General features: G+C 44.0%; 1 protein-coding gene and 2 pseudogenes across 6 annotated transcripts in view; 1 reads left to right on the plus strand and 2 right to left on the minus strand.

Moving 5' to 3' along the window:
- The window catches only part of LOC134936464 (cytokine receptor common subunit beta-like), a 172,844-nt gene that overhangs the window by 32,222 nt on the left and 118,727 nt on the right, over window positions 1–21,895 (minus strand). For all 6 annotated transcript variants that reach the window (XM_063931501.1, XM_063931502.1, XM_063931503.1 and 3 more), the window contains 2 exons: window positions 1,876–2,033; window positions 46–175 (listed from right to left, as the gene is read on the minus strand). In XM_063931501.1, coding sequence (XP_063787571.1) covers window positions 46–175; window positions 1,876–2,033 — 288 coding nt within the window. The remainder of the gene's footprint in view (window positions 1–45; window positions 176–1,875; window positions 2,034–21,895) is intronic.
- On the minus strand, window positions 8,865–8,984 carry LOC134937099 (5S ribosomal RNA; annotated as a pseudogene).
- Window positions 10,764–10,883, plus strand: LOC134937100 (5S ribosomal RNA; annotated as a pseudogene).

The following is a 21,895-nucleotide window of genomic DNA, read 5'->3' on the forward strand; positions in this document are numbered from 1 at the left end:
TAAGCTCATTTCACATCTCCATTCTTCCAGCTGAATTAAACTTACATTCCAAACTCATTTTTGTAGTGCAGACGGAAGTCAACAGAGTCGGTTATCTCCATCCTCACCTCCCAGGAACATGATATCTGACCATGAGCAGCTTTGCAGCGAATGTTTTGAGGTTTGGCTTCATCTCCTAGAAATTGAAGAAAGGGAGAAGGAAAAAATATCTGCAGGTTCAGAGAACTGATCACAAGATGACAGGGAAAATCTACTTTAGAACATACTTGCCTACGCTCCCAGAATGACTGGAAGGCTCCCAAAAACTGGGCGAAGCTCCTGCCCCTCCCTTTCCCCAGGAAAGAGGGCAAGTCTCCCAGGATCCCCCCAACAAGCAACCCCCCAATCAGCTGCCCACTCACCGAGTAAAGTAGACAGACCATGTGGCCGATGATGTGATTCACACTGAATCACATCACCGTAATCATGCCCCCCACTGTACAGTGACTGCAATCTTGTCGGGGTGTGTGGCTACAATGATGCTATCGCACAGCCATGTCCCTCCCCACCCCTATGCGAAGCCACGCCCCACATCTCCTGTTGCGCTGCCGACTTAGCTGCCCCTTACGGGGGTGCATTTGTGGATATTTACTCTCTCTTATAGCCATTAAGATAAAATGTGTATAGGTAGGTGTGTATGGGGGCACAAAACTGAGTCTTTAGGTTGGGTGAAATAAAGCCCACCCTAAGACCTGTTGCCATATAATTGACTTAAATTTGATAAAAAATGCAAACGAAAGATAAAAGCATACAAATGTTAGCAAGTGAAGCTGCCGCCCCGGAAATGAAAAAAGACACCCACCGCAAACATTCACAACTGCGTACACATTCGCAGCCTATGTGCAGGAACATCTGCAGGGGCAAATCTACAGTATGGCTACAAAGAGTGGCCAAGGCAGAAGCCATATTTCTCTACGTACATGATCGCAGCTGAAAGCAGATGCATGACCCAAAAAAGACCATGACACACCTGTGTTTTTGCCGCCCCAAACTCCCCCAAACAGTCCCCTCCTGTCAATCCTCTGTGATTAAGGGGATCATTCCGAGTTGATCGCTCGCTGCCAATTTTCGCAGCACAGCGATCCGGTAAAAAAATGGCAAAACTGCCCATGCGTATGCGCCGCAATGCGCACGCGCGTCATACAGGTACAAAGAGCATCATTGCTGTGCAATGGTTCTAGCGAAGAATCCATTCGCACAGCCGATCGCAAGGAGATTGACAGGAAGAGAGCGTTTATGGGTGTCAACTCACCGTTTTCTGGGAGTGGTTGGGAAAACGCAGGCGTTTGCAGGGCGGGTATCTGACGTCAATTCCGGGACCTCTGTCGCTGGATTCATCGCACAGGATAAGTAACTACAAGGCTAGTCTTGTTTTGCACAAAATGTTTTTGTACCGCTCGGCTGCAAAGGCGTTCGCACACTTGCAAAGCGAAAATACACTCCCCGTGGGCAGCGACAATGCACGGCTGCTAAAAGTAGCTAGTGAGCAATCAACTCGCAATGAGGGCCTAAATCCTAGCTGTGATGGCAAAGGCATGTGCAGTGCGACTGCAGCACATGATCAGTCTTCAGATAATCTCTCCATTGCGTGAACATCGGCTACTGCGTGCAAACATGTATTAGGCCCCAAGATTCACAGATACAATTTCTGTCATTCTTTAGGTGGCTAAAGGTCTAGTCAGACATGTTATCCCTACAGGTAATATCAGTCTGTGTATATTTTTGTTGAGGTGGATTATGGCAATGGGTTCTGGGGCACATTTTGCTTTGTGGATTACTGACCTATAGGCTATAACTACACCGCTACTGAACACGGACTCTATCTTCTACACTTACCTTTAGTAGAAATATTAAGTTGACTCTTTAGATCTCTGTCTGGTATGAAAGTAAAATGTATTGGAAATAATACTGTTGGATAAATGTCAGGGATTTCACAAGTCCAGTATAGGTGAGTTGGTGTCATTTTCACTAGTCCCATCCTCTCACAAACTAAGCTACAAGGAAAAATATAAAAGTGATATCTATTAAGATAAATGTATTATTACAGAAGTGAAATATATGTGAATATCATATAAAAACATCCATATATTTGGAGATGCCAAAGTACTTCTTATGAATTTGTTCCACAGTGGAATGTATAATAGTCAATGATGGCAAAAGACACCAGCATATGAGGATTATTTCATACCGGCAACATGTGTAAGATGTAAAATATCATGTAAAACATCATGTAAAAGTAATTCCAGATTTTAGTGGGCTGATTGCACTAGAAGATACCTTAGTATTTTGTTTTATTGTAGATTTTCATCTTGACACAGTGAGTATGTGCATGTCAGGCTGTCTCTCTGACGTTGAGGGGATCGGTGACACAGTGAAGATGTGTATGTCAGGCTGCCTCTCTGACGTTGAGGGGATCGATGACACAGTGAGTATGTGCATGTCGGACTGCCTCTCTGACGTTTAGAGGATCGGTGACACAGTGAGGATGTGCATGTCGGGCTGCCTCTCTGACGTTGAGAGGATTGGTGACACAGTGAGTATGTGCACGTCAGGCTGCCTCTCTGACGTTGAGAGGATCGGTGACACAGTGAGGATGTGCATGTCGGGCTGCCTCTGACGTTGAGAGGATTGGTGACACAGTGAGTATGTGCACGTCAGGCTGCCTCTCTGACGTTGAGAGGATCGGTGACACAATGAGGATGTGCATCTTGGGCTTCCTCTCTGACGTTGAGAGGATCTGTGAAACAATGAGTATGTGCATTTCGGGCTGCCTCTCCGACGTTGAGAGGATTGGTGACACAGTGAGTATGTGCATGGATGTTGGGCTTCCTCTCTGACGTTGAGAGGATCTGTGAAACAATGAGTATGTGCATTTCGGGCTGCCTCTCTGACGTTGAGAGGATTGGTGACACAGTGAGTACGTGCACGTCAGGCTGCCTCTCTGACGTTGAGAGGATCGGTGACACAATGAGGATGGGCATCTTGGGCTGCCCCTCTGATGCTGAAAAATGAGAAAATAACTGGGACCTGCATGTATGCAGTATAAGAGAGCGTATAACACTTTCATTCTCCTTTGACAGAACAAATAATGTGTGATGGTAAACTAAACTAAAACGATTGCTTGGAGCTGGAAGAAGAGCACCCTATGATTTATAATGACTTCAAGAATGGTCATTTGACGATTCAACATACTAGACATAGATTCAGCAGTGTTGCCTTGGATCAAGCTCTAGACTCAGAGCAACACTACAATAACCCAGCAAAGGGATCTGGAGGCATAATCAGCATTATGAGTTGAAAAGAAGCTGTATCAAAGCATGATATTACTAACTAACCATGAAAAAGAAAGACATACACTTTTTTTAAGAACATTTTGTGGTCTAGATGAAGACAATGAATTTGCTCTTCATCACAAGTTTACCAAGTCTCTAACACTTCAAGACCAACAGAGCATTTCAAGTATGTTAAGATTTGTGCGTGATCGAGGAAATCCTGTCTCGACAGATGACAGTTGTGAGATACAGTATCAAACGTCTTAACTGGAATGAAAACTGATCCACTAGTATCTGACTCAGAGGCATCATCAGGTGTGGTGACACTCGGGGTGCACTCTGCCCCAATCACCCCACCGGAGCCACTGAAAAGGGATGTGGCCTAATTTAAAGGGGTGTGGTCTCGGGTATCTCCTCTTCTTCACTCCGTGGGCGTGTCCCCGGAGATGCTGGCTGCCCCAGGAGCGGAGACTGTGACAGGAGCCGAGTGCTGCAAAGGATTATCGCACTGCAGCACTTGGCTCCTGTCACTGCAGAAGAGCCGGCACTTTGGTGTCACCCCTTCCGAGGGTGACATCTGGGTGCGGGCCACACACCCCCACACCTGCCTTCTGACGCCACTGAGCTGACTACTTGGGCAGTACAGATGCTGTAATGGTTAGCATTACTGCCTCACAGCACTAAGGTCATGGGTTTGATTCCCACCATGGCCCTAACTGTGTGGAGTTTATATAGTCTCCCCGTACTTGCATGGGTTCCTCTGGGTACTCTGGTTTTCTCCCGCAATCCAAAAATATACTGGTAGGTTAATTTGCTCTCAACAAAAATAACCCTAGTGTATGCACGTTTTCGCACAGCAGGCGGTCAGTGATTAACTGCGCATGCGTATGCACCACAATGCACGCGTGTGTCAGCAAGCAACAACATGCATCGCTGGTCAGCGACAGGCTGGTGTGAAAATTCTAATCGCACAGCCATTCACATGCTGATTAACAGGAAGAGGCCGTTTGCGGGTGGTAACTGACCGCTTTCTGGGAGTGGCAGGGCAAACGGAGGCATTCCCAAGCATTTTCAGGGAGGGATATAACATTAGCTACGGTACCGATCAGCCCGTTCTGATCGCACTGTCCTGATCACACCGTCCTGGGCTGTGCACACACTGGTCAAAACCATCCACTGCTGGTATTTGCAGCTGTCCGCTGACTGAGGGATTTTTTAGCAGCTCAGCGTACACATGCGATCGCACACTTGCACAGTGAATATACACTCCCCTTGGGCGGTGACTATCTGATCGCAGGACTACTATTTTAGCAGCAGAGCAATCAGGCTTGAATCAACCCCTGAGTCTGTATTGCAAGAACCGAGTGATGCTCTTCAATGCATAGAAGTAGCACAATCCAGAGATTTATATATAGAGACATTACTGAAATATGAACTTACATCAACATCTTACTACCTAATGTGTGATGGATTTTTTAAGAAGCCAGACAAAGCACAACTAAACAAAGAACTTGAACACCAATTTTTAAATCAGAATGATGTAATTACCCAGCTACAAACATCACAAGAGACAATAGCTGTGGTGATTGACTTCATGATATACGCGAAAAAAGTGTACGTCAAACGGCTCTTGTTTAAGTCATTTGCAAACTACTTTGACAACTTGTGGGAAAATTTCTTAAAACTTCCAGAAGGCTGTTTGCACATTGCTATGTTTTTGACTTGTGTGAAGAGAAACATACTGTATTAAAAACTGGGAACGACTCAGGTGGACAAAAGCTGATCCTATTGATGGAACTCTCAACAACCCAACCATGCCGCTTCCTATCAACTCAACCTAGATACCTTCTGGGGTTAAAGCCACAACAAAAGTCGTTTTCAGGAACTATTCATTGACTGGATTATAAATCAGGGAAACAGTGGAAAACCTGTATACTTGGAAGGAGGTCACAAACATAACCCAAAATGATTCTTGAAATTGGTGTAAGTTTGGTACCGTCACTTTATTGTGAATGTGAGGAAGCTGATGATAGGACCATGAATATATTGAAAATATCATGGAAACAGGCTCTGTTGAAAGAGATATAATTGCCTTAGCTGACATGAATGTCATGGTCTCAGCACTATACCATTTTAAAGAGAGTTTTCAAAAAGGTGGTCCTTAGGAACTGTGGACAATCAAAAATACATGAGCATCTGTCCGATACATACCACTTTGCAAAATGATGGAAAATATGGATGACATTCTTTTATCCATTCTACCTGCCATATACAGTTTAAGTGGTTCTCAAACAACAAGTAAGATAGGAAAAAAACTTATGGTACTCTAAAACAGCAATTTCATCAGGAAGACTTTTGCAAAAATTTGGGATTGCTCCTCTTGATGAAGTAATGATACAAAATGCTGAACTGTTTATTGCAAAAGTTCTTGGTTCATCAAAAACAAACTGAACCAGGCCGTACCACAAAGCAAAGACTACATTTTTCTCAACTGCGTAAACCTTCCTCAACAATGCTCTTTCATATTAAGTGTTCATACCTTCAATGCTACATATAGATCAATGTGCTGAAGGGCAAACTATCACGGGACCCACTACAATATGGTTTCATAGAAGAAGACAGAGATTTTAAGTCAATCATAATGATGGAACATTTATTATCTCCTCAATTTGTGTCTCCTTGCTCCTGGCAGAAATGTGCGAGAGCTAGTATTTGCCCTAGCAGAGGTGAAAAAATACTTTGCTGTCCATTGTGTAAATGTAAAGAGAAGAATCTATGTTTAAATGTTTAAACAAAAGTGGAATTAAAAGATTGTAATATATAATTTTGTGTTTTACATTTCCTATTGTCATGTAAATTATATTTTTAGCATAGCTGTAACATATAAATTGATATTTAACAACCCTATACTGTGCGGCAAATGGACATTTATAAAATAATGACCACCATTCAGAACATTTTTTTATACTATACATTACATAGTAGAAATATTCAAACTTCTGGCTCTTAAAATTCCAACAGAAGTTTCCTAGCTCCCAGACTAGGGTTGTGATCTGTAAAAAAAAAAACAACATCCGGGAGTGTGAACAAATCCAGGGACATGTTGGGCCATGCCCCCTTACAGTTTTTTTTTTTTTTTAATACTATGTGAGGCTCTGGGGAGTGGGGAGGTGGTGATCAGTGTACAGTGGTTGTAGCTTGGCCGCATTATGATGCCCTCAGTGCCCTGGGCTCACACACAAGGTACCAGCTTAGCCGGGTACCAGTTACATACATCCGGTGCAGCTGCACCTCTTGGCTCTCTGTAGCAGCTGCTTTGAGCTACATTACCTGTAGCCTGTCTGCACTCCCCGCCTCTCCTGTCCTCCAAACGGCTGCCTAGTCCCTGCAATCTCTAGATAAATGACCGCTATACTATTAAAGAGAAGGCCGCTACCTGGTCCCAGCGCCTCACAAAGCTAGACACACCTAACTTCTGCTGTAGTTCCTGGCTTTGTCTCAGACCACCTTAAGTGACATCACCCGAGGCCGCCCCTCCATCCTTCTTTCCTATAAAACAGGGACGTATAGCATCCCTACACATGGGAAAGCTGTATTACATTCACTTCTTATCCTCCAATATCCAAGGGCAACAATCTGCCCGCCTGCAGTGCATATATTTCACTATCCTGCAGCAACGATCTGCAAGCATACACTGTACCACAAATATCCTGTCCCTGTACTTTGCCTGTATACACTTTATATATATCAGTATGCTGGGACTGCACTCTGCCTGCATACACTTTATATATACCAGTATGGAGGTACTGCACTCTGCCTGCATACACTTTATATTAACCAGTATGCTGGGACTGCACTCTGCCTGTATATACTTTATATATACGAGTATGCTGGTACTACACTCTGCCTGCATACACTTTATATTAACCAGTATGCTGGGACTGCACTCTGCCTGCATACATTTTATATTAACCAGTATGCTGGGACTGCACTCTGCCTGCATACACTTTATATATACCAGTATGCTGGTACTGCACTCTGCCTGCATACACTATATATATATATACCAGTATGCTGGGACTGCACTCTGCCTGCATACACTTTATATTAACCAGTATGCTGGGACTGCACTCTGCCTGCATACACTTTATATATACCAGTATGCTGGTACTGCACTCTGCCTGCATACACTTTATATATACCAGTACGCTGGGACTGCACTCTGCCTGCATACACTTTATATATACCAGTATGCTGGGACTGCACTCTGCCTGCATACACTTTATATATATATATATATATATATATATACACAGGGGGGTGGGGGATATAGCGACCATCAGTGTCTTAAATTAATTCAATAAAAATGGATCTAAAAGTATATAAAAAAACTGACCAGATCAGATAAATCTGAATAATGGGAATTTATTTACACAAAGAAAAACAGACAATGATTGCACAACTAAAAATTACTAAAATTTGAACAGCAAATCTTCTTAAAAAATAGGATAAAAACAATAGACACAATATAATATAATACCAGTTAAAATGTATGTTAAAATATGTAAAACAATTTTAACTTAACTTGGTATGAGGTTACTGCCAGATTGGCCAACGCGTTTCGTCATTCAGACTTCATCAAGGGGTAAAGGCAGAGTGGGACTGAGCTTCTATTTATACCAATACTAATCTCATGGTAATTATGACATCACTTCCTGTTAACTAATCAAGGTATTGTAAAAATATGTTATAAACTTCTATTTACAGATATCCAGTAACCTTATTTCGTAGTGCACATGTACATAATGTTTTATCAGTGTTTATACAGTAGGTTTGGTGTTGGAGAGCTTAAAAACTCTCTTGTAAAGGTGCCGGCGGATCTTTTCCGCCCCACTTCCGGTTTTCGTCCGTCGCGTCATTTCCGCCCCACGTCCGGTATGCGATTGCGCATGCGCCCGCGGCTGCAGATTTTCAGAGACCAACAGTTCTATGAATCTTAATCTCCAGGACTTCCTTGCGGTGACCATCTTTATAAGGATTATTCCCTATATAGTTTCACACGGCGGCCATGTTTGAGGAGTCCATAATCAGGGACATTTGTCTTAATTCTCCAGTGTATTGTGCATAAAAGTAGATAGAAAAAACGAGGATTAGTCAGTAATTTATTCAATGGTGACAGTAGCATTAAATGAATCACTGTAAACTATATTACACACTGCTGAGTGATTAATAGTATCAGGATACATAGATATAAATAAAGTGCAGAGTGCAGAATTCAATGGTGACAGTAGCATTAAATGAATCACTGTAAACTATATTACACACTGCTGAGTAATTAATAGTATCAGGATAAATAGATATAAATAAAGTGCAGAGTGCAGAATTAAAGGTAAGGGTAGGTATATAAATATAAATATATATATATATATTTATATATATATATAAATATAAAGTGCTATGTGCAAAATTGCAGGTATTTAAGAAATTATTAAGATGCAGTTAATGTGAGTAATACTAAACTGACATGCTCATGTAGGCTATTTAACATCAGGTTGGTTACAGTACCTGATCTTCCCAGATGGTCTCCCTGGTCTGGTACTGATCAGGCCCGACACTGCTTCGCTTCCAAGATCGGACGAGATTGGGCCTTTCCAGTGTGGTCTGACTGTAATAATAACTCTTTACCGTACATGTGTCAAATTTAATATATCAATATAGCTGTAAAGTATTGATGGATACAATGCGGGAATAGTGTGGATGGGTATAGGGTAGGAGTATGAGGGGTAGGGGGTGGGAGGAGGGGGAGGCGGTGGTGTGGGGGAAGGGGAGGGGGGGAAGGGAGAGATAGGGAAAGTAGAAATGGTGAAGATCCAACCGTGATGATCCACCGGCTATAACTTTCACAGGAACGGGGCGATTTCATAATAGTCATTGAATCCCTTCGGGTTGAGTGTTTGTAATTGAAAGATCCAATACATTTCTCTACGTGAGAGTTTATTGGCCAGGTCGCCACCTCTTTCTCCCAGCTTCACGAGTTCGATCGCTTTAAAAGTTAGTGCCTCCGGATTAGAGTTATGTGCAAGGTTGAAGTGTTTGGACACTGCGTGGTTTTCCATTTTGTTTTTTATATTGCGTACATGTTCTTGTATCCTCATCTTGAGTGGTCTTTTTGTTTTTCCCACATATTGTTTTCCGCAGTCACATTCTAATAAATAAATCACAGATTGTGTATTGCAGTTTATGAAGTCCTTAATCTTGTATACCTCCTTCTTTTCTGTGTCCGTGAATGTTTTCCTTACTGGGTGTAGGTACTTGCAGATGTTGCATTGGCCACATTTAAAAGAACCGGTGCATTTCGGTATTCTTGATTCATCTTCAACTTTCTTGTGCAGCATACTGGGGGCTAGGATATCTTTTAGATTTTTAGATTTCCTAAAGACGATCTCTGGGCGAGGAGGCAGTATTTCTTTGAGGACTGGGTCCATTAATAGGATTCCCCAGTGGTTGCTTAGTGAGTCTCTAATAACTTTTTCATGACGGTTAAAGGTGGTAATAAACGGAACGGATTCTTTCTTGGTTTTTTTAGGTTTATATTCTAACAGTGTTGATCTCTCTAGAGCCTTTGCTTTGACGGCTGCTTCTTCCACGATGGTAGCTGGGTATTCTTTATTCTTGAATCTCTCTTTGTACTTCTCTATTTGGGTGTCACATTCTTCCTGGTTGCTGCAATTCCTCTTTATTCTATTAAATTGCGAAAAGGGGATGTTGTTTTTCCATTTCTTCTATATTTCTGTGGCCGATGCAACATCTGCAAGTACCTACACCCAGTAAGGAAAACATTAATGGACACAGAAAAGAAGGAGGTATACAAGATTAAGGACTTCATAAACTGCAATACACAATCTGTGATTTATTTATTAGAATGTGACTGCGGAAAACAATATGTGGGAAAAACAAAAAGACCACTCAAGATGAGGATACAAGAACATGTACGCAATATAAAAAACAAAATGGAAAACCACGCAGTGTCCAAACACTTCAACCTTGCACATAACTCTAATCCGGAGGCACTAACTTTTAAAGCGATCGAACTCGTGAAGCTGGGAGAAAGAGGTGGCGACCTGGCCAATAAACTCTCACGTAGAGAAATGTATTGGATCTTTCAATTACAAACACTCCACCCGAAGGGATTCAATGACTATTATGAAATCGCCCCGTTCCTGTGAAAGTTATAGCCGGTGGATCATCACGGTTGGATCTTCACCATTTCTACCTTCCCTATCTCTCCCTTCCCCCCTCCCCTTCCCCCACACCACCGCCTCCCCCTCCTCCCACCCCCTACCCCTCATACTCCTACCCTATACCCATCCACACTATTCCCGCATTGTATCCATCAATACTTTACAGCTATATTGATATATTAAATTTGACACATGTACGGTAAAGAGTTATTATTACAGTCAGACCACACTGGAAAGGCCCAATCTCGTCCGATCTTGGAAGCGAAGCAGTGTCGGGCCTGATCAGTACCAGACCAGGGAGACCATCTGGGAAGATCAGGTACTGTAACCAACCTGATGTTAAATAGCCTACATGAGCATGTCAGTTTAGTATTACTCACATCATCTGCATCTTAATAATTTCTTAAATACCTGCAATTTTGCACATAGCACTTTATATATATATATATATATATATATATATATATTTATATTCCTACCCTTACCTTTAATTCTGCACTCTGCACTTTATTTATATCTATATATCCTGATACTATTAATTACTCAGCAGTGTGTAATATAGTTTACAGTGATTCATTTAATGCTACTGTCACCATTGAATTCTGCACTCTGCACTTTATTTTTATCTATATATCCTGATACTATTAATCACTCAGCAGTGTGTAATATAGTTTACAGTGATTCATTTAATGCTACTGTCACCATTGAATTAAATACTGACTAATCCCCGTTTTTTCTATCTACTTTTATGCACAATACACTGGAGAATTAAGACAAATGTCCCTGATTATGAACTCCTCAAACATGGCCGCCGTGTGAAACTATATAGGGAATAATCCTTATAAAGATGGTCACCGCAAGGAAGTCCTGGAGATTAAGATTCATAGAACTGTTGGTCTCTGAAAATCTGCAGCCGCGGGCGCATGGGGCGGAAATGACGCGACAGACGAAAACCGGAAGTGGGGCGGAAAAGATCCGCCGGCGCCTTTACAAGAGAGTTTTTAAGCTCTCCAACACCAAACCTGCTGTATAAACACTGATAAAACATTATGTACATGTGCACTACGAAATAAGGTTACTGGATATCTGTAAATAGAAGTTTATAACATATTTTTACAATACCTTGATTAGTTAACAGGAAGTGATGTCATAATTACCATGAGATTAGTATTGGTATAAATAGAAGCTCAGTCCCACTCTGCCTTTACCCCTTGATGAAGTCTGAATGACGAAACGCGTTGGGCAATCAGGCAGTGACCTCATACCAAGTTAAGTTAAAATTGTTTTACATATTTTAACATACATTTTAACTGGTATTATATTATATTGTGTCTATTGTTTTTATCCTATTTTTTAAGAAGATTTGCTGTTCAAATTTTAGTAATTTTTAGTTGTGCAATCATTGTCTGTTTTTCTTTGTGTAAATAAATTCCCATTATTCAGATTTATCTGATCTGGTCAGTTTTTTTATATACTTTTAGATCCATTTTTATTGAATTAATTTAAGACACCGATGGTCGCTATATCCCCCACCCCCCTGTGTGTTTTTTCCGTTGCTTCAGGGAACCACCATCCCTGTGTTTTGGGGGACAGCTGACGCCCTGTACTAACCATTAGGGAGTGTCATTTATTTCAATTGCACGTGGTTCTTAGTTCATTGGTGTTGTACACAAGTGGCGCAATAATCTCCCCCCTATTTTTAAATATATATATATATATATTGTAACACTGTAGGGGTGCAAGGTGCCTTTTCCTGGGGAATATGGCAGCACGCAGCAGCTGAGGAACAACACAAGTCCAGTTTCTGGTACAACTGACCCCGGCCAGTTTTATTGAAACAGAAAATAAAACAAACCCCAAAATAAAAATACCTTGCCTGTCCGGCACTAACTAAACATAAGATGTTCCTAACTGTCACTAAACAAAACACAGAGTTCTTCAGTACATACTGTATAGCTTACTTGCATCAGAAAGCGTGTCTCTCACACACAGATCCTGCAGCCTTCCCAGGCAGTCTGCCCATACTAATCAGGTTAGAAGCACTATATCACTCTTACACAGCTGAAACCCTGATTAGCCCTCTGTGAGGCCAAAGACCCGAACTGGGCCCAATGTCTAGAACTCGCCTTATCTCTCTCTCAGAGCCTTTACCCAGCTTTTACAGCAAACTGAAAAGGTTCAGACAAAACAAAAAGCATTTTTCCTAGAAGTTAACATTTTCTAAAACATGTAAGACAAGAACCTGGGACAAATATACCTGCCCTCAAACACTATCCCAGTGTTCTTGTCACATATCCCCCTCCCCTGTTTCGACCTAGGGGCCGGAACACTTGTAGCCCCCAAACAGAAGATGCGAGACAATGCATCTGCGTTGGCCAATTGTGTTCCCGGTCTATGTTCGACAGTAAACTTAAAGCCCTGCAACACTAGAAACCATCTAGTTACACGAGCATTCTTGCCTCTATTTACATACATCCATTTTAAAGGGGCATGGTCTGTCACTAGTCTGAATTGTCTACCCAAGAGGTAATATCTCAAGGTATCTAGTGCCCACTTAATGGCCAAAGCCTCCTTTTCCACAATGGCATACCTTTTTTCATGCTCATTGAGTTTCCTACTCAAATAAATGATAGGGTGTTCGTCCCCATCTCTGGTTTGGGACAGCACAGCACCTATCCCTACCTCTGAGGCATCTGTCTGTACCACAAATTCTTTTGAAAAATCTGGTGTTATCAACACCGGTTGTGAACACAAAGCCACTTTTAACGCTTGGAACGCCTTTTCTGCATCAGGGTTCCATTTCACCACATTTGACTGCTTCCCTTTGGTAAGGTCTGACAACGGCACCGCTGTGGTCGCAAAATTAGGAATAAACCGTCTATAGTACCCAGTAATTCCCAAAAAAGCCCTTACCTGTTTTTTATTCACTGGACGAGGCCAGTTTTGAATAGCATCAACTTTATTCAATTGGGGCCTAATCAGACCTCTGCCTATGGTGAAGCCCAAGTATTTGACCTCCTCCATTGCGAGGCAGCACTTCTTTGGATTAGCAGTTAACCCTGCCTCTCTGATTGAGTCCAGTACTGCTTGTACTTTAACCAAATGTGACCCCCAGTCTGTACTGTGAATTACCACATCATCCAAATAGGCAGCTGCATATTTTCTATGGGGCCTCAAAATTTTATCCATCGCCCGTTGAAAGGTTGCTGGAGCCCCATGCAACCCAAAGGGTAACATCTTATACTGGTACAGCCCCTCCGGAACCGAAAAGGCTGTTTTTTCTTTGGCGCTATCAGATAAAGGTATTTGCCAGTAACCTTTGGTCAGGTCCAATGTGGTGAGAAACCTGGCTGTTCCCAGCCTTTCTACAAGCTCATCCACACGGGGCATGGGGTATGCGTCAAACTTGGACACCTCATTTAACTTACGAAAGTCATTACAGAAGCGTATGCTACCGTCGGGCTTCGGGATGAGCACTATGGGACTGGACCACTCACTGTTAGACTCCTCTATGACTCCAAGTTCTAACATGGTTTTAACTTCCTTAGAAATAGCTTCTCGCTGAGCTTCAGGAATCCTATATGGCTTTAAATGAACCCTGACCCCTGGTTCTGTGACAATGTCATGTTTTATTATGGTCGTTCGGCCAGGCAGCTCTGAAAATACCTCCCTATTTTGGATGAGAAATTCTTTAACCTGATTGTTCTGATCAGCTGATAATGTCTCTGACACCTTCACTGCGGGAAGCAACCGGGGTGAAGACACCGAAGGGCAAGGCTCCGCTGACAGAGACAACCTATCTTTCCAGGGTTTGATTAAGTTAACATGGTAGATCTGTTCGGGTTTTCTCTTTCCCGGCTGGTATACTTTGTAATTAACCTCATTCACTTTTTCCCTAATCTCAAATGAACCCTGCCATTTAGCTAGGAATTTGCTTTCCACAGTGGGTACCAAAACAAGAACGCTATCTCCAGGAGCAAATTCCCGTATCTTGGCACTCCGGTTATAGACCCTCTGTTGAGCACTTTGGGCCTGTTCCATGTGCTCTCTGACAACAGGTACCACGGCTGCAATCCTATCCTGCATTTGTGTTACATGCTCAATAACGCTTCTATAACGAGTGGGCTGTCCTTCCCACGTCTCTTTGGCAACATCCAACAGCCCTCTGGGGTGTCTACCATACAACAAATCAAATGGAGAAAACCCCGTAGAGGACTGAGGAACTTCTCTGATGGCCATTAACAAGTAGGGCAACAAACAATCCCAGTTTTTCCCATCTCTCTCAACAACCTTTTTTAACATACTTTTTAATGTTTTATTAAACCTTTCCACCAACCCGTCAGTTTGGGGATGGTAGATGGACGTCCTGAGGTGAGTGACCTTAAATAACTTGCACAATTCTTTCATGATCCTTGACATAAATGGAGTACCTTGGTCAGTCAAAATTTCTTTTGGTATTCCCACTCTACTAAATACCTGCACCAGCTCCCTAGCTATCGCCTTGGTTGTGATAGTGCGTAAAGGGACAGCCTCAGGATATCGAGTGGCATAGTCCATAATTACCAGGATATACTGATGGCCCCGAGCAGACTTTAACAAGGGCCCCACGAGATCCATGGCTATTCTGTCAAACGGGACCTCTATAATAGGCATGGGAACTAGTGGGCTCCTGAAATGGGGTCTAGGGGCATGATACTGGCATTCAGGACAGGAAGAACAATATTCAGACACTTCTTTATAAACCCCTGGCCAAAAGAACCTTTGTAAAACTCTTTCAGTGGTTTTTTCTGCCCCTAAATGTCCTGCGGTAACGTGACTATGAGCTAAATCTAGTACCGTTCTCCGATAAGGCTGGGGAACTACCAGCTGTTCCACCACATCCTCACCCCTTTTGACAATGTGGTACAAGAGCTCATTACAGATGGCCATGTGGGGATACGTAACCCTGTCACCTGGTACCACAGGTTCCCCATTAACAATCTTAACATTCTCTCTAGCCTTTATTAAGGTAGGATCCTTTAACTGTTCAGACGCAAACAGATCCTTCTTTACCTCCAGGTCAGGCACGCTTTCAGTTCTAACTACTATGTCTCTGTTCCCGGCAAGAGGGTCCTCACTGGACTCCCCATCTGTCACTTCCCCAGCCAAACTAGCAAAAGGCAAAGGGCCAGAAAGTTCCGAAGACCCACGTACATCCATAAAATCACCGGTATTATCAACTGGCTTTTTACTTCTCACATCTGTTGATAACCGTGATTCCCACAGTTTCCAAAAATGAGGAAAATCCCTCCCTATTATGGCCTCATGCACCAAGGTAGGGACCAGTCCCACTTTAACCATTGCTGACCCACAACAAGTTTCTATATTCACCTCAGCAGTGGCATAATGTTGGGTATCCCCATGTATGCAAGTTACCCCAATAGGTATTTGCTGGACCTTTAAGGGGTTCACTAACCCAGCTTTCACGAGGGTAACTAAACTTCCTGAATCTAGCAAGGCCTCTACCCGGTTACCTTCTAAGAACACATCACACATTTGTTTTTCCAGCTCAGGTGAAGGTACCACAGTACAGGCTAACCTAGCAAAGAAAGACATTCTGCGACATTCAAAGGCAGCATCATATTGCATGGGTTCTTGCGTGACTGGGCAATTGGCAATAACATGACCTGGCATACCACACCTAAAACATTTAACCACATGATTATCAACCCATTTGGGCAGCATAGACCGTTCTAGCCCCATTGGCCTGTTTCCAGGGCCAGTGTTTACAGTCTCTCCAGCCTTGCGTTCTCTTAACCGCCCAGCAACGTTTTCCCACGGAACAGTCTTACCAGTCTTTACTGAAGGGCGCTGTCGAGGATCTATGGGTTGCTGGGTGGTCATCAGTAGTTCCTCTGCTGCCAAATACCTCTTTACCATGTCCACTAATTGGTCAGCAGTACCCGGGTTTCCATGGCTCACCCACTTGCGCAGGACCATGGGCAAAGATCTCAAGTAGCGGTCCATGACGACTCTTTCCACCATCTGGGGACCAGTTAATGTCTCTGGCTGCAGCCATTTTTTTGTTAGCTGAATAAGGTCGTGCATCTGGGAGCGCGGAGGCTTCTCCATGGCGTACAGCCAACGGTGCACCCGTTGTGCTCGTACTGACAGCGTGACTCCCAGGCGGGTCAGGATCTCAGTCTTTAGTTTATCATAGTCCCGAGCCTCAGCAGGGCTTAAATCAAAGTAAGCTTTTTGGGGCTCACCTGACAGGAAAGGTGCCAGCAGACTGGCCCACTGTGCTTTCGGCCAGTTCTCACGCTCGGCAGTCCTTTCAAACGTGGTCAGATAGGCCTCCACATCATCAGCCTCTGTCATTTTCTGCAGGAAGTGACTGGCTCGTATAGAACTAGAGCTGGTTGGAGCACTGACGGCCACATCTCCAACCCGAGCTGCAAGTCTCTGCACCACTTCTGCTAAGGCCTCTCTATCCTGACGCTGTTGCCTGTAAAGTTCATCAACAACTGCCTGCTGTTGTCTCTTATTTTCCTCCATTGCCACCTGCTGCTGTCTGTTGGCCTCCTGCTGTAGTCTCCAATTTTCCTCCATTGCCACCTGCTGCTGTCGGTTGGCCTCCTGCTGAGCCGCTGTAGCTTGCAGCAAGGCTTTAAGCAGATCCTCCATGTCAACAGATTTTTCAGGCGGCTTTGCAGCTGCTTTCACCCAGGACATATATCAAACCCTCAGGGGTGAGTCTCAGTAACTTCACACTGGGCTGTATCTGCATAAACCACCGTTTTTTGCAGGCCTCACAAAGCTGCTGCTTTCACTTATGCGCAGAACGGCCTGCTCGCATTCTCCACCAAGTTGTAACACTGTAGGGGTGCAAGGTGCCTTTTCCTGGGGAATATGGCAGCACGCAGCAGCTGAGGAACAACACAAGTCCAGTTTCTGGTACAACTGACCCCGGCCAGTTTTATTGAAACAGAAAATAAAACAAACCCCAAAATAAAAATACCTTGCCTGTCCGGCACTAACTAAACATAAGATGTTCCTAACTGTCACTAAACAAAACACAGAGTTCTTCAGTACATACTGTATAGCTTACTTGCATCAGAAAGCGTGTCTCTCACACACAGATCCTGCAGCCTTCCCAGGCAGTCTGCCCATACTAATCAGGTTAGAAGCACTATATCACTCTTACACAGCTGAAACCCTGATTAGCCCTCTGTGAGGCCAAAGACCCGAACTGGGCCCAATGTCTAGAACTCGCCTTATCTCTCTCTCTCAGAGCCTTTACCCAGCTTTTACAGCAAACTGAAAAGGTTCAGACAAAACAAAAAGCATTTTTCCTAGAAGTTAACATTTTCTAAAACATGTAAGACAAGAACCTGGGACAAATATACCTGCCCTCAAACACTATCCCAGTGTTCTTGTCACAATATATATATATATATATACAACAGTATGCTGGGACTGCACTCTGCCTGCATACAGTTTATATATATATATATATATATATATATATATATACCAGTATGCTGGGACTGCACTCTGCCTGCATACACTTTATATATATATATATATATATATATATATATATACCAGCAGTGGCGTAAGTTCATACCAGTTGCCCGGAGGCAAGTTCATCCCAGTTGCCCCCCCCCCCCCTATATTTAGATATATATATATGCATGCATGTGTGCATATATATGTGCGTGTGTCTTTTATTTTAAATCTCACATTTCTTACCAGTCATACCCAGGATTAGTACCCCATGACCTGTTTCACTGACAGCAGACACTTTATTGATGGAGCTATTTGCTCCTGTACAGGAAGCATGAGAATTGTAACTATGTAAATTTATGTGTAATTGTCAGAGAAGTAACTTCATATAGTGAAGAGATAGCGGCAGCTATCAATTAACTTAATTGAATGATGTCACAGAATGGGAGGAGAGGTGCCCCCTTCAGAGCAGGAGCCCGGCGGCAGATGACTCCATTGCCTCCCAGAGTTCTGCCTCTGTATACCAATATGTTGGGACTGCACTCTGCCTGCATACACTTTATATATACCAGTATGCTGGGACTGTACTCTGTCTGCATACACTTGTACTCCAACACCATGGGCCAGCATTCTGTCAGCTTTCATGAACTGTTGCTGTTTTGTTATATTACAGTTCACTGCACAGAGTCCACTCTCACAGCCACACCAACTCGGATCACACACTGATCACCATTCCCTGCACACACTTCTCTGCTGAACACTCTGCAATTCATGTACTTACTGCCTCCAGAACCAGGACTCCGCTCCCAGCCCCCAGGTAGCTCCTGCAGAAGAGTGTGACTTTAACCTACATGCTGCTCTCCGGATATCCAACTGGTGGACCCTGTGCTGGAGGTGCCCAGAAAGAGCACACATCTTCTGGCTATGAGCAGGGCAAGGTGCAGATGTGCCAAGATGCAGACATAATGGTGCACACCATGAAATAATGCCTAGTATTTCCAGGGTCATGCTTCAGCACAGACTCTGCCTTTACTGGTGGACATGTTGTTGGTTGCATACCTGGACACGATGACTTGGTGCCAAGGACCACAGCACGGCAACCACCCATCCAGTGACAGCAGCCATTTCTCCAGCCACCCTTGCCACCACAAACTAGGACATTGGGGTGTCCCAAAGACTACCTTTGGGATGCTGGGACACTCTCTCCACTTTATCACTTTCCAAGGCTTAGTACATTTCCCTCACAATATAGTGTATTTTTAATATGACTAATAAAGATTTGGAATAATTAATTATGTGTCACGATCTAGGTAATTCCTTATCAGTATTTACCTTCCAAATGCCTCCTGAGACTGTCCCAGTGTTCCAAGCCTGGATTCCATCTGCACTGTCTGTGTGCAGCACGCTGCATCTCATTGTCTCAAATCTCTTTACTGTGATTCTGGCAGCTTCATGGTTAAAGCTCACATTCAAGTTACAAACAATCTTTCCTCCAAAAGCTACCATGGGCGCAGCCATGTTTTCCTAATCACATGTTACCTTTCAGCCTATCAGCTGCACTCTGCTCTCAGCCTGATAACACAGCAGCTGCACTCTGGTCTCTGGTTAATCAGCCAGCCAATCCCTGCTTCCCAGCAGGTATAAATATCCTGTTCCTGGGGTGGAAAGAGGTCAGTGCTTCAATTGTCTTCAGTGATTCCAGTGTGCAGTTCTCCCATGGACTTTCTCTGCAGTACAGCCTGACTCCCTGGTGATTACACTCTGCAGTGTAACCCGACACTCCAGTGATTAACCCTCTACAGTCTACCCTGATTCACCTGTGTCTGAACTCCGGCTTTCCAGCAGCCATTCTCCAGCGATCCCCAGCATCACTTCATGCTTCACCTGTGCTTCTAAGTACAATAGTGCATTTCTATCTGCGAACCCCAGCTTCACTCAAAGCTTACCATCGATCCCAAGTATTCCTCTGAACTGTGTTTAATAAAACCTTTGAACTTTCCCTTGTTGTCGTGGTCACGCCTTCGGGCATTTGTTCTAAAGGTTCCCTGCATGTCCAAGAACCCTGTACTGCCTCCCAGGTACACATATACCTCAGCCCCTACAACTGAGGCTTCCCCCTGGTCAGCACCAGCCCTCAGTTGTGACAGTAAGCACTGACCTAATGGATCCGGCCGGAGACCAGGTCCAAGCGACCAGGCCGATGCAAGAACTTGCAGCCTGCCTTGAACGTCAGGAGACTGCACAGGGCCATGTGATCCGCTGTCTCCAGGACCTCTCCTCTCGACTGGATGGAATACAAGTAACCCTCCGTGGTTCAGGGGCGTCCAGTGTGCCGACTGCAGTCCCTTTGGTGGTATCCCCACCCACCATTCCCGTTTCTGCTCCTTGTCTCCATTTACCGACACCTGCCAAGTTTGATGGTTCCCCAAAAGCCTGTCGGGGTTTCCTAAATCAGTGTGAGATATATTTTGAGTTACAGCCTGGCAGTTTCCCAACTGACCACACCAAGGTTGCTTACATCATCTCCCTCCTCATTGGCTCCGCCCTCGATTGGGTATCACCTCTATGGGAGAAGTCTGATGCCCTGCTCTCTTCATATGCAGATTTCGTGGCAACCTTCAGGCGCATCTTTGATGAACCAGGTCGTGTGACCTCTGCCTCCTCTGATATCCTCCGGCTACGTCAGGGGACCCGAACAGTCGGTAAATATCTGGTACATTACCAGATCCTAGCGTCCGAACTTTCCTGGAATGATGATGCTCTTTACTCAGCCCAAGGAGGGGCATCTGTGTCTACAGCCCAAGGAGGGGCGTCTGTGTCTACAGCCCAAGGAGGGGCGTCTGTGTCTACAGCCCTAGGAGGGGTATCCAATGTTCAAGCTCTAGTAGGGGCATATGAGTCTTCTCAAAAAGGAGTTTCTGATCTGTCAACCCCAGGAGGGGTGCTGTCTGATCTGTCAACCCCTGAGAGAGGTGTCTGATTCATCAACCCCAGGAGGGGTCACCAAAGTTTCAGTCCCAAGGGAAGTATCCAGAGCCAAGTTCCCAGATGGAAATTTTTGTGCTACAGATGCAGTTATTAACTCCTGTTTGCCGTCTTCAGAGAGCACCACCCTGTTGGCATCCAGCATGGACCAGGTCCAGGATGGTATAACTGAACACTCGGATACCACTCATTCCGGTTCTAACCGGATTCTGACTCCTTCAGTTCCAGCTGATTCAACTGTCTTTAGACTCAATCCGGTTCCATCCGTCTGTCTGAAGATTCCTTCGGTTCCACTCCAGTGATTAACCCTCTACAGTCTACCCTGATTCACCTGTGTCTGAACTCCGGCTTTCCAGCAGCCATTCTCCAGCGATCCCCAGCATCACTTCATGCTTCACCTGTACTTCTAAGTACAATAGTGCATTTCTATCTGCGAACCCCAGCTTCACTCAAAGCTTACCATCGATCCCAAGTATTTCTCTGAACTGTGTTTCCTATTACCAGTACCAAGTCATCAGTATTCCTCTGAACTGTGTTTAATAAAACCTTTGAACTTTCCCTTGTTGTCGTGGTCACGCCTTCGGGCATTTGTTCTAAAGGTTCCCTGCATGTCCAAGAACCCTGTACTGCCTCCCAGGTACACATATACCTCAGCCCCTATAACTGAGGCTTCCCCCTGGTCAGCACCAGCCCTCAGTTGTGACATTATGTAATCAGTGGTTCTCAACTCCAGTCATTAAATATCACCAACAGGTCATGTTTTGTGGATTTCTTTAATCATGCAAGTGTGAGTTAATGTATTTTGCTGGGTCAGAAATAATCCCACTCACTTCCCAGACAGAAATTCTCAAAATATGACCCGTTGGGGAA

This window comes from Pseudophryne corroboree, chromosome 6 (assembly GCF_028390025.1).
Source record: "Pseudophryne corroboree isolate aPseCor3 chromosome 6, aPseCor3.hap2, whole genome shotgun sequence".
In the NCBI taxonomy this organism is placed as follows: Eukaryota; Metazoa; Chordata; class Amphibia; order Anura; family Myobatrachidae; genus Pseudophryne; species Pseudophryne corroboree.